The sequence below is a fragment of the Dermacentor silvarum genome, chromosome 5, assembly GCF_013339745.2.
Source record: "Dermacentor silvarum isolate Dsil-2018 chromosome 5, BIME_Dsil_1.4, whole genome shotgun sequence".
NCBI classification, from domain to species: domain Eukaryota; kingdom Metazoa; phylum Arthropoda; class Arachnida; order Ixodida; family Ixodidae; genus Dermacentor; species Dermacentor silvarum.
In genome coordinates, this window is record NC_051158.1 from 158,564,650 (window position 1) to 158,578,572 (window position 13,923).

General features: G+C 47.0%; 1 protein-coding gene across 1 annotated transcript; it reads left to right on the forward strand.

Moving 5' to 3' along the window:
* The first annotated feature begins 956 nt into the window (after window positions 1–956).
* LOC125946088 (uncharacterized protein K02A2.6-like) lies at window positions 957–2,628 on the forward strand. Its single transcript, XM_049668546.1, has one exon. It carries the CDS (start codon window positions 1,069–1,071, stop codon window positions 2,515–2,517), a length of 1,449 nt encoding a protein of 482 aa, XP_049524503.1. The 5' UTR covers window positions 957–1,068; the 3' UTR covers window positions 2,518–2,628.
* Window positions 2,629–13,923: the final 11,295 nt, after the last annotated feature.

Consider the following 13,923-nt stretch of genomic DNA (forward strand, 5'->3'; position numbering starts at 1 on the left):
CGTAAAACAGGAACTTGATAAAATGGAGCGCGACCGCGTCATTGAAAAGGTAACTGAACCTACTGCCTGGTCAAGCCACATGGTCGTAGTGGTTAGAAACGACAAAGTACGCATTTGTTTAGATCCCTCGGATTTGAACAAAGCCTTACTGAGAGAGCACTATCATATGCCAACATTAGAAGATGTTGTTCCGCGCCTGCATGGGGCAAAGTACTTTTCAACCTTAGATGCATCGTCAGGGTTTTGGCAAATTAGGCTAGACGAAGAGAGTTCATTAATATGCACTATGAGCACTCCCTACGGCTGCTACAAATTTCTGCGCATGCCCTTTGGGATTGCCTCTGCCCCTGAAGTTTTTCAACGGGCAATGCACCAAGTAGTAGAAGGCTTGAATGGCGTCGCCGTTGTAATGGATGACATTTTAGTCTGGGGAAAGTCTCGAGAAGAGCATGACAATAATCTAGCAGCTTTACTTGCACGCTGCAGGGAGCACAATCTAAAGCTCAATAAAAAGAAGTGTCATTTTTTGCAGTCGCAAGTTCGCTACATGGGACACATCCTCACACAAGAAGGACTTTGCCTGGATCCCGGGAGAGTGGAAGACATTTTGCAAGTGCCGCCACCGAAAGATTGTAAGGAACTGCAGGTTTTTCTTGGGATGATTAACTTCGTGGCGCGTTTCATCCCCAACTTGTCTTCACTGTCCGCGCCCCTCCGGGAACTATTGAAAAAGAACACGGCATGGCTTTGGACAGAAGAGACTGAACAAAGCTTCCAAGGTCTTCGCGCCTGTCTAACAAAGGCACCTGTTCTTGCCTATTTTGAGAAAGGAAAACCGCTGACGTTGTCAGTAGATGCAAGCCAGAAAGGGGTGGGGGCAGTTCTTTTGCAAAACGGACACCCAATCGCCTACTCGTCACGGTCGCTTACCGAAGCGCAAAAGAAATATGCGCAAGATTTGAAGACTACGTGCTAGGGCAGCCAGAGGTCATCATCGAATCTGATCATCGCCCCCTAGAGTCAATATTTAAGAAACAGCTGTGTGAGTGCCCGTTACGTTTGCAGCGTATGAGACTCTCTCTTCAGAGGTTCCCTATAAGAGTGACTTACAAGCCAGGGAAAGAACTGTTCCTAGCGGATGCGCTGTCACGCTTTTCGAACAAGACTGAGCTGAAAGAAGAATCGCTAGATTTTCAAGTACATGCTCTTTCTTCGCTTCCAGTCTCTGATCGGCAACTGCAAGGAATCCGTGAAGCTCTACTGAAAGATGCAACAATGATGGAATTGTGCAACTACTCAAGCAACGAATGGCCAGAGAGCAAGCAACAGGTATCCGAGGCCGTACGCGCGTACTGGAATTACCGCGATGAACTCCATGTCGAAGACGGTCTCCTCCTAAGAAGCAACAAACTCGTCATTCCTCCAACAAAACGACAAGAGGTACTTCGTCTACTCCACGCGGCACACGGGGGTGAAGAAAAAATGAAGGCAAGAGCCAAAGAAGTAATGTACTGGCCGGGCATGTCTACGGATATTGCATCTCTCGCGAAGACGTGCCTACTTTGTCAAAGGTACAAGAGCAGGAACGCCAGGTTACCCATGCTCAGTCACGACATACCTACTTTGCCGTGGCAAGTAATCGGAGTCGACCTTTTCTACCACGAAGGCGAGGAGTACCTTGTTATGGTAGATTTCTATTCTTTTTTTTTCGAGATCAAGCAGATGCGTCGAACAACAGCAGAAGCAGTGACAAACGTGTGCATGCAGATCTTCGCCACTCATGGCATCCCAGCAAAGATATGCAGCGATAATGGCCCCCCGTTCAATAGTGCGTGCTTCCGCGTTTTTTCCACACAGTTGCGCATCGTCCACGAGACTTCCAGTCCACATTATCCTCGCGGTAACGGCATGGCGGAAAGGGCCGTCCAAGAAGCAAAGAAACTGCTCAAGAAGTGCCGGTATGGAACGCTGGAGTTCTACAGTGTCCTGCTAGAATGGAGGAACATGCCAAGGGACGACCGCCTAAAGTCGCCCACACAACGACTCATGGGCCGCCAGACGAGGACTAAACTGCCAGTACTTGAGCGCCACCTTGAACCACAAACCGTGCCAACCGAAATTGTCCGAAAGCGACTTGACGAAATACGGCGCAAACAACGCGTTTTCTACAACAGAACAACGCGAAGTCTGCCGGATATTCACAGGGGTTCCACGGTGACTGTTTATGATACGACACACAGGACATGGGCACCAGCAGTTGTCATAGGCCCGGCAAGTACACCACGGTCTTATGTCGTTGAGACAGAGAATGGGCAGCATCTACGACGCACGAGGGAGCACCTGAGATCAACAGAAGGACAAGCTTCCTCCCAGCAGCCCGAGTGTACGATAGCGACCCCTCAGTTCTCCTCTCAACCGTGCACCACCGAGCAACAAGCACCTCAAGAATCACTCCGTAGAAGCACACGACAGCGCAGAGAGCCGCAACGGTATCCTCTCCCAGAACGCCGCACATAGACAGTTCAGTGGAAGCTGTGCAAATTGACTTATTAGTTGGTTGTACAGTCTTTCGTACAATCTCATGTGCTGGGTTTTTTTTTTCCTCAAAGGAAGGAAGATGTGACCAGTGGCAACGTCATCAAGAATATTGTTTATACGCATGCGCAAGCCTGGTCTGCCTGTGTACAAATACACCTGCTTCCCGCAATAAAGCTCTCTTTCGTTTCCTGCTGCTCGGCAGTTTACAATGCCAGTTTCATTTAAGGCTTCCAGCAGGTAACTAATGGCCACTGTGTATCAGATAAAAATCTTAAGTAGTCAAAGTGAATAAATCGCTTGGTATGTAATGACCTGCCCAGGAACCTAGTAATCATGGCAGAAAACGCAACTGGATCCTGCAACAAGCAATGCAGCTCAATAAATTGCTGCCATGGCACAAGTTATTGTAATTACCATGTCGTTTCAGAGGTAGATAACGTTTAGTAAAATGGGCACACCATTTAACCAACAAATAAGAGTCTCAGTGGGCTCATGCAGATTGTGCCATAATTATTAAGTTACTGGCTACCAAATAGAGAAATCAAGTACATTTTAAATGGTATTTACTGTAATGTTTGTATAATATTTATTTTCTATTTATTTCAATTTTCAGGAATGTTTTACTTTAGGGCCACGCAAACTTTTCATCTCTCAGTATTCAATTTCGTTATTGTATCAAGCTGCTGGCAGTTTGTAGATTGCGTTAGGAATTTTTTGATCTCAAGGCACACATGGCTGTACATTTAACAAATGTTTAGCTTCAATAAACAATTCATCTAGCAAAAATGCTTTTTGTCCGCATCAATTTTGAGCTGTTCATTTGGTGAAGGAGTATTGATTTTGTGTGTTAAGCCAATTCAAAAACTGGCTTAATGGTTCTGCTAGCAGCTCTATATGTTTTATAACGGGCTATATCTAAAAGTGGTTTTGATTCCTAGGTTACCCAGGTCTTCAATACAGAAGTGCCGGAATTTAAGTTTGCCCCTGTCCTCTAGTATGCAAGGACCACATCAATATGGATGGCATCAGTGGTAATGCCATGAGACTCAACGTAGCTCAGCGGTATTTAAAGAAAAGTCTAGTGCAGTTTTCAACACTATTCACCAAACAGCATATTTCAGTGGGCTCTCAAGTGATTTCAATAGTGACGTTCAACACTGCTCCAATAATATTTAAATGGTGTTGCATTATTGACTAACATTGCACGTTGGGCTTGATGGTATAATATAATGGAGGCAAAAGGCGTAGTGCATCAGAAACAGGACACAAGAGGAAGAACACAGACAACACACATGTTTGGTGCTTAACGTGTGTGTTGTCTGTGTTCTTCCTCTTGTGTCCTGTTTCTGATATGTAGCAACTTTTGCCTCCATCAAGCAATATTGACGTTTAACGCTCATCCAATAATACTTCAATGAGGTTTCAATATTGATGTTCAACAATGCTTCAATAATATCTCAATGGGGTTTCAATATTGATATTCAATACTGCTCCAATAATATTTCAATGGGGTTTCAATATTGACATTCAACACAGTTCCAACATTATGTCAATAAGGTTTCAATATTGGCATTCAACATATTTCAACAATGTCTCAACAGATTTTCAATATTGACATTCAACACATCTTCAACAGTTCTTCAATGGGCTTTCAATTTTGGAATTCAACATGGTTTCAACAATCCATCAATGACTTCTCAAATTGAAATGACCCAATGATGTTTCAACAAAATGTCGCGGGCCAATTTTCAACACCTGTCAACAATTTCCTCAATAATGTTTCAACAAAGCCTCAATGTGCTTTCAATGCTATTTGCTGACATTGACCAATGACTTTTCAACAACTTTTCAACAATTCTTTTTGTAAGGGTCAGTTTCCGTTGAAGCGATAGACCGCACGTACCTTCGCCCGCTGCGGCGTATGCTTGCTGCCAGCGTGTTGCCAGTCGTTGTCTGCAGTCATTCAGTGTGATCTATTCATGTTTGTTTGTGCGCGCTCACACCACGCTTATTCATTCAGTTAGTAATAGTCGGGCCACGTTTTCCAACGTACGCTACACATGCAATGCTGCCCGGATCGGCAGTGCAGCGCTACAGGTGTGTCCCTTCGCACGCGCTGCCGACGGGAAGCGCTTCTCATCAACACCACCGTTTCACACGCGCCTTCTCGTGGTCATCGAGTCTCTCTTCATGTCGGTCTACTTACGCCGCAGCACACCTGCTTACTTAATCAGCTCATGTTTACTACAATTCATATTGCTACCAAAGGTGCTCACCTTACTTCGTATGACATTGCTGTGTTGCTATCGCATTCATTGCTTCGCCCTTAGGGCGAAACTGTGACCTTTTTTTGACAGTAACTGGTTTTCGCAGCATAAACACTGTTATCGATTTGTTGTTTACCTTTGCTCCTTGCGTGCTGTCGCGGCTTTTACCATTTCGAGCGAGTTATGTTCGGGACGTGCCCGTCACCGAAAACGAATGCGCGCTTCTTACACTGGCGTGCCGTTTTGCGCAGTAATCTTTTAAAGCTTCGCTGATACCGATTCAGAGAGCGAGTGGCATCTGTTGTCTGACACTTTATTTTAACGCATGTTCTTGCCATGCTAGAGACCTAAGATGGCGGCCAGGTTGATGTAAATGAACAATGTATAGATCATGTACCAGCTAACCCGGGCCAAGCTAATTAAAAAATGTGAAATATAGATAGGACGATGAGACAAATAACACGAGATATCATAGCGCGAAAGACTTGTTTTAGCTCATAAAAAAGAAGCCTTGAGCACGTCGCAGATCACTGGACAGCTGAACTTTTACGCCGTAGGCAGAGATGACGCGAGAGATCGATGATGGTAAACATAATTTTGCGTTCACCACAAAGCAGGGTTTGTAGTTAATAGTATTACTGTAAATAACTAAAAATAATAACTTAGTACTATCTTTCATAAAATAAAAGCACTGGAAAGTGATTCACTGGAACTTAGGAGCTTCCGGGCTGAACAAAAAAGTGTTCTGTGCAAGCATGATGTCGCTGATGTTGATGTCAAGGGCCGACCGTAACGGCGGCAAGGACATCTTGTTACACCGGGTTGTGCAAAAAAAAAGGATTTCCGTAGTCGAATGTGAAAATGTATACACAAATAAAACTGCAAATAATAATGGCTATATTTGGCAACGAAATGTTTTGCACTTTTTTGTATTTGGCTACATTTGGGCTAGAACTTCTCTAGGGCTACGCCGCCTTGTCGGACCTGGCAACACTGATCCTCGGCCGTAGCGTACTTTCGAGGACTACTGCGCAATCGGCTAGGCCCCGGGCGGCAACACTCCAATTGCTAGTAGATACAGCATTTGACCGCTGGCGCCACGCTGCGCCGCTCGCGCGTACCGCGTTTCTAGGTGGTTTCTTTCACCGAGGGCGCTCGAACGCAATCATATGGTTCTCATGACTGCAACGCTTTGAAAGTGTGGCTGTATGGATGAGTGGTTACGGCGCTCGCCTCGGGATCATGCATACGCTGGTTTGAATCCCGCTGTGTCTGGAATTTTTTTTTTCTTAATATCACGCTTTTTCTTCTTTTTTTCCCTCTCTGTTTGCCAGCGCGGTCGCTTGAGCCCCGGTGCTACGGCGGCAGCCGTGATGCCGGGCGCCGACGCGAAGCGGCGGTCGTTGGGGTGTTGCGGAGCGCAGCGTAGCAACACCCCACATAAAAAATACTGCTCCAGTCGCGTACCTCAGGACGTTCATTAAAGTTTTACATCCGTCCATCCATCCAGTCAGGTAGACTGCTCCCTCCCTGATAGTGAGATTATATTTGGATCACCAAAACAGCGATGCGTTTATAATACCACCGATCCCAACAGCAGGCTAGTCACCATCAGCCCAGCGTTTTCTCCGTCAACGCCTCCTCCGTTCCAACTGCGGCGGCTAGAAACATGTTACGCGCGAGCGGCGCAGCGTGGCGCCAGCGGTCGAGCGCTGTATCTACTAGCAATTGGAAATACGCCCCGGGGCGAGCGCCCTCCAGCGCCGTCTTTCTCGCTTCGCAGTCGACTGTCGCCACAGCCGCCACCGCGGCCGCCGCATGACTTCATCGACGAAACATTCGTTTTTCTTTTTTCTCTCGTTCCCCTCTCTACCCGCCGCTCGCTCGGAGAGGAGGAGGAATAAACATTTAAGGCCCAACCGCATGCACGCGATATTCAAGCGACAGCGACAAGCGACGCGACAGGCACACCCTGTCGCGCTGTCGTGTCGCGTAGTGGAGCAACCACATGAACGCGACATCGCGAAAAAAGAGCAGCGACGGATTTACATTGTTGTGCGAATAAATGTTATCTTGCGCGCGTAAAGAAATCTCAATTTTATCAAAAGGTCAATGTTTTATCTAGACCTAGCTAAAATATGCTATCATCCCCAGAGAAAATCAGTCCCATGCATCCCCAGTGGAACTCCGTCCCATGCCGCCGGCGTAAGGTGCCGTGGCGCCATCTGTTGAGTAAAACTTAAAACACTTTCTCGGCTCTCGGTGGCGTCTCAGGCCTAACAGCGTCAAAACAAAACAACCGATCTCAATAATAACGACAAGAGAGCGCCGATACTTAGACTTCAGCTAGCGATGAGGTGAAGCGATGACTGATTGTACTATTTATTTTTCGCTGTCACAGCAGAGAGCAAGTTGCAAGCGCGAATTCAGATCGAAGCGGGCAGACTGATTGCTGCCATGTTGTTGTGCAATCGCTGTCCCCAGCGGATGTCGTCGCGCTGACTTCCGGGCGACAAGCGATATTTTCTGGCTGGCCAGAAACCGGCGACACGACCAGCGACAGCGACGGATAGCCCTCCGCGACGGCCAAACCTGTCGCTCGTCGCCGTCGCTTGTCGCTGTCGCTCGAAAATCGCGTGCATGCGGTTGGGCCTTTATTGCTCGGAGAAGGTCACGTTTTTTTTAGGGGCGAAGCTCCTTAGGGGGTCTGTCCCTCCTCTGTAGTATGTAGTAGTAGTAGGTAGCCACGTCTACTTTGCCTAGGGTGCCTCGATGCCAGCGCCGCCGTTCAGGGTGGTGCCAACCTTTGACAGCCCCCGCGCCGCCGCTTTCTCGCTGCGACGCCATATTGTGTCACAGCGAGCCGTTGCGATTGCTTGGTGCCGGTGCTGAGTTCGAGGCACAGTGCGCGCGGATGCTTCGCGGACGCTTCTACTTGCTAGACAGTGTTCAGCCGCATGACTGACGAGCTATCAAGTGCATCGTGTCGACATGACGGGCTGTTGTGTTCCCAAGTGCGCCGGATCGACGCGTAAAGGACTGCGTTGTTTTCGCTTCCCCCGGGACCCAGAGCGACGGAAGAGATGGGAAGCCCAAGTAAAGCGCGATCACTGGAAGGCAACGGATAACTCCTGCATTTGCGAGGTAAGTGTCAAGAATGTTTAGACTACCGCACCGTGTTTTTCATTTAAATAAGAAAGTATTATCTGATCCTCGCTCACGTACCTACGTTCGCTCACGAAGTAAGCACTGCACCGATGCTGTCTTGAGTAGCGTATGGTTTGCGAGCGCGCGTCGCATAGGCTTTTTTCGTTTTGATGGGCGCAGTCTGTACCCTTATTTTAAGGACTGACGAAGATGCTTAGACGCGAAATAGTCTTACATTAGCTACGAATCGTCACGTAAGCCACCTATTTTCCTTTTTCACGGGAAGCACACATCGTGTGTGTCTCTTGTTTCTTTTTTTTTTTTTTCTTTTTTCGGTACTGGTTATTTGGGACTAAAGAACGCAGTGCTTGGTCTGGGGAGAGCGGCTGTTTTGTACGTGGTAAGCGAAACATTGTGATTTTCTCTGATTTCTCAGGAGATATCTTGCGGACCTCAGAGTGTTACGTTACATAGCTGATTTTTTAGACTTGTACATATTTGTAGCGTGGTGATCGTAAGCCGATGGTCATTCGTGCTCATTCCCGATCGTAGTGGGTACTGTGACGGTCTTTAAATGCCTGTGCACGGTATGCCCAGCTGTAGTAGAGTTAAGGGGCATCATGGGACCAAAATGTTTCGGCGCTTTCTGGCATGGTGTCTGTTGTAGCCTGTGCATTTCTTCGAAACGTGTGAAGCGAGGTAATACACCATTGCTGCTGCTAAAATTTATTTTTAAGCACTGTAATGGGTTCTCTGTATTCACAAGGCAACTTTTCATATCAATAATCACTTTTGTTGTTTTACCTGTACTTAGAAACACTTTGAAGAGGACCAGTACGAGGGAAATCGACAGGATGGGCGCCGTCTGTTAAAGTCAGCAGCCCTACATCATCATGGATTATATTTTCGAAGTGAAAAACATTGCTAATCTGTATTTGACTGTCTTAGTTTCATTTACGGTTTTTGTACGTGATATGTATGCAGTGTTGTTTATTTTTTCAATGTAGTTATCAGTGTTCTAATGGTTATTTATGAAATGTTCTGTACTCGCCATCGATGTGTTTGGCTGATGCGACGTATTCGATGGTAGCTCATGTATGTATTCTGGCTGGATATCTGGCTGGATATCTTGATTAATATTACCCGCGGTTGCGTTTTCTTGTTTGCATTCTTGTTTTCGATTTATATTGTGTGTAATAAGGTTGATGTACTCACTTGAACCCCCCCCCCCCCATGTAATGAATAAATAAAAAAAAAAACTCTCTCGATCCCGAATTGTGTGTCGAGCCTACCTTGCGAATCAATTTTTTTATCTCGTCTTTCAACATAACCTTCAGGCGCCACACAGTACATATGATTTTTCATGTACATATCTCTTTCATGATTGATTGTACTAGACATTATAAGTAAATGTATTTTGTGCATCGTTTGATTTCTTGTGTGTACTACGCAAGATTGACACAGACAAGTTACGTTACATTTTTCTCTACAGCACTAACTAAACCTTATTTTCACATCGCAGTTATTTTTACACCAGCTTAATCCTGTCAGCACACAGTTTTGTGGGCAAAAAAAGCAAAAATTGCGCGTAGATATCGTCAAATAATTGCAACGAACGCGAAGAGCACGCGCAACGCAAGGGAAACTAACCGCCGTGCGCGAGTGGCTGGCTACGGTAAAGGAGGCGTGACGTGTAAACCAAAATACAACAGCGAAAAAGAAAAACTTCCACACACAGGGGGTCGCAAACCTTATATACCAAGCATCGAAGCGCAAAAAAAATAGTGCGTATTTTAAACATACACACGGCATATTAAATGTGATTGAATTAGGCAACTTGGGGCATGTTCCCGGCGCCATACATTTACGTCTTCGACCTTCGACGAGTTAACGGCTATTGGTTATAAAGATATGCAGATGGGACACCGATAAAAAAATCCTCATCAAGGCAAAGCACTTGGAAGCGCGCCGCGAGTAACACTTTATGAACGCAAGCGTAGCTGAGTCTCAGCTCGTGTGACACAATATGGCGGCGCCAGCGGGGTTGTCTCCACCATGGACGGCGGCGCTGGGCATCGAGGCACCCTAACTTTGCCCCCGGGCGAGCGCCCTCCAGCGCCGTCTTTCTCGCTTCGCAGTCGACTGTCGCCACAGCCGCCACCGCGGCCGCCGCATGACGTCACCGACGAAACACCCGTTTTTCTTTTTTCTCTCGTTCCCCTCTCTACCTGCCGCTCGCTCGGAGAAGGTCACGTTTTTTTTTAGGGGCGAAGCTCCTTAGGGTGTGGGTCTGTCCCTCCTCTGTAGTATGTAGTAGTAGTAGGTAGCCACGTCTACTTTTATGAAAAAAAATTGGAAAGTTGTGTCTGTAGCGCGGAATCGAACCAGGGACCCCTCGCTTCCGAACGCGTGGCGCAAACCACTACGCCACGAAGCGCACATGGTCACACGCACCACGATGACAATAAATACCCAACATTAACGAAAGACCGCGTTTCTAACGCGTTTGTGCTAGCGCGTTACGACCCGTGTAAGAAGCTGGTGTAAGACGCTTTGGCCTCTCCGCCTTACCCCCGTATTCATAAACGCCCCTCGACTTGAACTTGACTTGCCACCGCCTTGGGCAGCGCGTTCGAAACGCGTTGAAGGCGTTGATGGTGTCGGCAAACGCGGTGCACGTTCCGGCATGTGTAAACGGCTGCGTAAGACGCTGTGGCCTCTCCCCCTTACTAGAGAGTACTGCACGTTTCTAACGCGTTTGTGCTAGCGTCCCCTTAAGCGGGAGATGGTGCAATTATAATGAAGGGCGCTGTTATAAAATAGGAATGACGTCACATATGGCGCGTGTCATTAGTGGAAGTCAATCGTTCGATTTAGTGAGGCGAGACTGGGCGAATTACACGGAAGATTGACGGTTTACCGATGATTCCCTCCGGAGCTTCGCCCACTCATCATCATTCACCCCGTGGATACGCGGTGTTTTTTTTTTTCTTTTTCACCACTCGACTAGACGCCGCGGGTTCTATTCAAGGCCATCGCGCAGCGAACCACTTTAGGCTTTCGCTTTAATATGAATTGATCAGGTGCACGTGTATTGTTGGAATGGAGCGCATTGTCACTTTGGGCAGTGATTGGCCGTACGCCCTGAATATCAGTCAATAAATCAATCCATCAATCAATAAAAATTTTCTTTATCTCAAGACCTAGTGTTCCTTACTGGATATCTGTAGCTGCCTGTTTTAATATTTGTATAGGCTTGCTGAAAAGATTATACTTTATCACAGCGATGTGAGAACAAGAGCTGTGTTTGTTTTAGTTTATTGACCGTGTCCTTATACCAGTGGGCTGCGATCCATACAATAGCCACGGCGATGCAGGAGAGAAATCTGGTTGAGATTTCACACTCAATTATTAGGTCGAACAGCAAAACGGAGACATTTGTTCTAATAAATGTGCAATTTATTCGAAGAAGTTTGGTGAGACCTTCAAGCAGAGATTTTTCGTATCGGCTGAGTGGTTTAGTTTTTAGAGGCTTTAATGGTAGCCGGCGGGTCTACTCGCTTTCCTCGTCCACTTCGTCGAACCTCGTATCGTTGTGCAAAAGGGGTGCGTCGCCCGACGCTGTGTCGTTGCGCACAGTCGTGTCGTCGTCGAGCGCCCTGCGGCCGTCACCGACTTTGACCACCGTGTAATCGGGTGCCAAGGTCGCTTCGCTACGTTCCGTGGTGTGCCGCACCTCGATGTAGAACATGGCGTGGTGGCTCTTCTGCTTCGAGACGCCCGTAATGACCGCGCCGAAGGCGAGCATCACGAGACACACGGTGGACAGGATGGTGCAACGCTGCACGCAGAGGTAGTACGCCGATGGTTTACGCGGCCGTGGCCAGTCCCCTGCATGACGAAGACGTTCTGTCTTTAATTTCCTGAAAGCATTTCTTAAGCTTTCCTAATGCTTCATGAGACGAGACGGTTATTCTCCTTTCTGGGGTTTTACGTGCCAAAACCTGTTCTGATTATGAGGCACGCCGTAGTAGAGGGCTCCGGATTAATTTTGATCACCTGGGGTTCTTTAACGTGCACAACAACGCAAGCACGCAGGCGTTTTTGCATTTCGCCTCCATCCAAATGCGGACGCCGTGGCCGGTATTCGATCCCGAGACCTCGCTCTCAGCAGCGCAACGCCTTAGCTGACTGAGCCACCGCGGCGGGTGCATTAGACGGTGGCCTTGAAAACGCGGCGTGCGGTACAGAAAGCCATGTGTGCTCGCCTCGCGCCGCCGAGACGCGCTCGTGCCACTGCTCGCGCGTTCGTCGTCGTCGTCGTCGTCGTCGTCTTCCACTGCTGGCTGCGATGCCGCTCAACATGCCAAAAAAGGCAAAGTTCATTAAGAAAGAGGTAATTCAGGCACTCGAACCCACGACATCGGTGGTAGTCGAACCCTGTAGCCTATGCGGGAGGCGAACCTACGACCTTTGGTGTTATGGCGAAGTTAATTAAGGCAGAGTTAATTATTATAAAGCTAATTAGGGCAGTCGAACCCTCAACCTTTGGTTGGAGTCAAGCCGACGATCTTTGGTATTATTTACGTGCGAAGTTAAGGCACAGTCAATTAAGGTAGCGTCAAATAAGGCACTTGAACCCATGACCTTCGGTGGGCGAAAACAAGTAATAAGAATTAACAACGCATTCGAATATGAATGTCAAGTAAATTAATGAATGTCTCTTGAGCGCGGAGGCTTTCGCCTTCACCTTCTTTGGCGTATGCCAAAGTGACTGTCATTTTTTTTTCGAGAGTCTTTTTTTTTATTGTGTCTTAACAAAGTCTTAATAGTTTCAATCACTTGGGCAAATCGCACGACGCAGCAGACACATCTCGCAATAAACACACTTCCGGCGCCTGTCGATTAAGTCTATTGAAAATTTAGTTTCATCACTTCTTTTGCGTCTTCAAATAATGAGTAGCATTTTGCTGCAAAACTAATGAGGAGTTGTCAATTCTTTAGTGTTTTGTCAAGTTTACAGAATATGGAAATAATACTGAACTGATGCGAGGACACTCTACAGCTACTTAACATATAAGAACACCAATTATTTAATACCTAGCATAGCTGGAAGGCCCTCATCCAGACACTCTAAATAGCCACTGCCCGTAAGACGCAGCCCGAAATAATGCAAGAAATGAAACTGCCTCAATCATTAAAAACTCACCGCGCGAGCAAACACCAAGCCTTCCAAGTATATGTGCTGATTCTCTACTATATATGTACTGATTCTCGGAACCTTTGAGGTGTTAGGAGTAAATGATGAATAAAAATCAAACAAAGCCATCGGTATTGGTAACACATCAGGACCAATATTTTGTGGCAATGCCTTAAGCTCCGTTCTGTCCCACTCTTTTCGCTGACAGTTCACATTGATAACGCAAGTGGAGTGTCATTCTCACCAATGATGAAGTGGGAAAAGCTCGAAATGAAATAGCATCGCGAAAGGCATCGCTGCAGAATCGCGACACAGAGTTGTACGTTTTCTTTTCTTTTTTTTGCACCCCTGCTCCTTAGAATACACTGCACACAATATAACAAGAACAAAGAGAGAGATATTGGGACATTTGTATACTCGTGTATCTATTTTTGCAACTTTTCATCGCGCGCTATGTATACGAAGTCACGAGATACCAACTCGTGGAGACCCCTGCACTTGTTGACAAAGCACACCTATTCCACTAATCGAGCACCTCCAGTTCCCTCGCATTTGGCATTTGCTTGTGTTACTCATCCACGAGACCGAGTGACGTGGCTCAGGCGTTTCTTTTAAAGCGATGCACTCTGTTTAGAGAAATAGACCCTCGCCATTTTTGCAGATAGGCCACGTGGCTAGGCGGACATTAGCAGCAAGAAAACGGTCGACAAAATTTCGTCAGTTACAAGGTGAGCGGTGGTATTTTTGAGTGGTGGAAACCAATTACAAGGA

Coding starts and splice junctions, on each gene's coding strand:
- LOC125946088 (XM_049668546.1), top strand. CDS start 1,069: ATGAGACTCTCTCTTCAGAGGTTCCCTATAAGAGTGACTTACAAGCCA.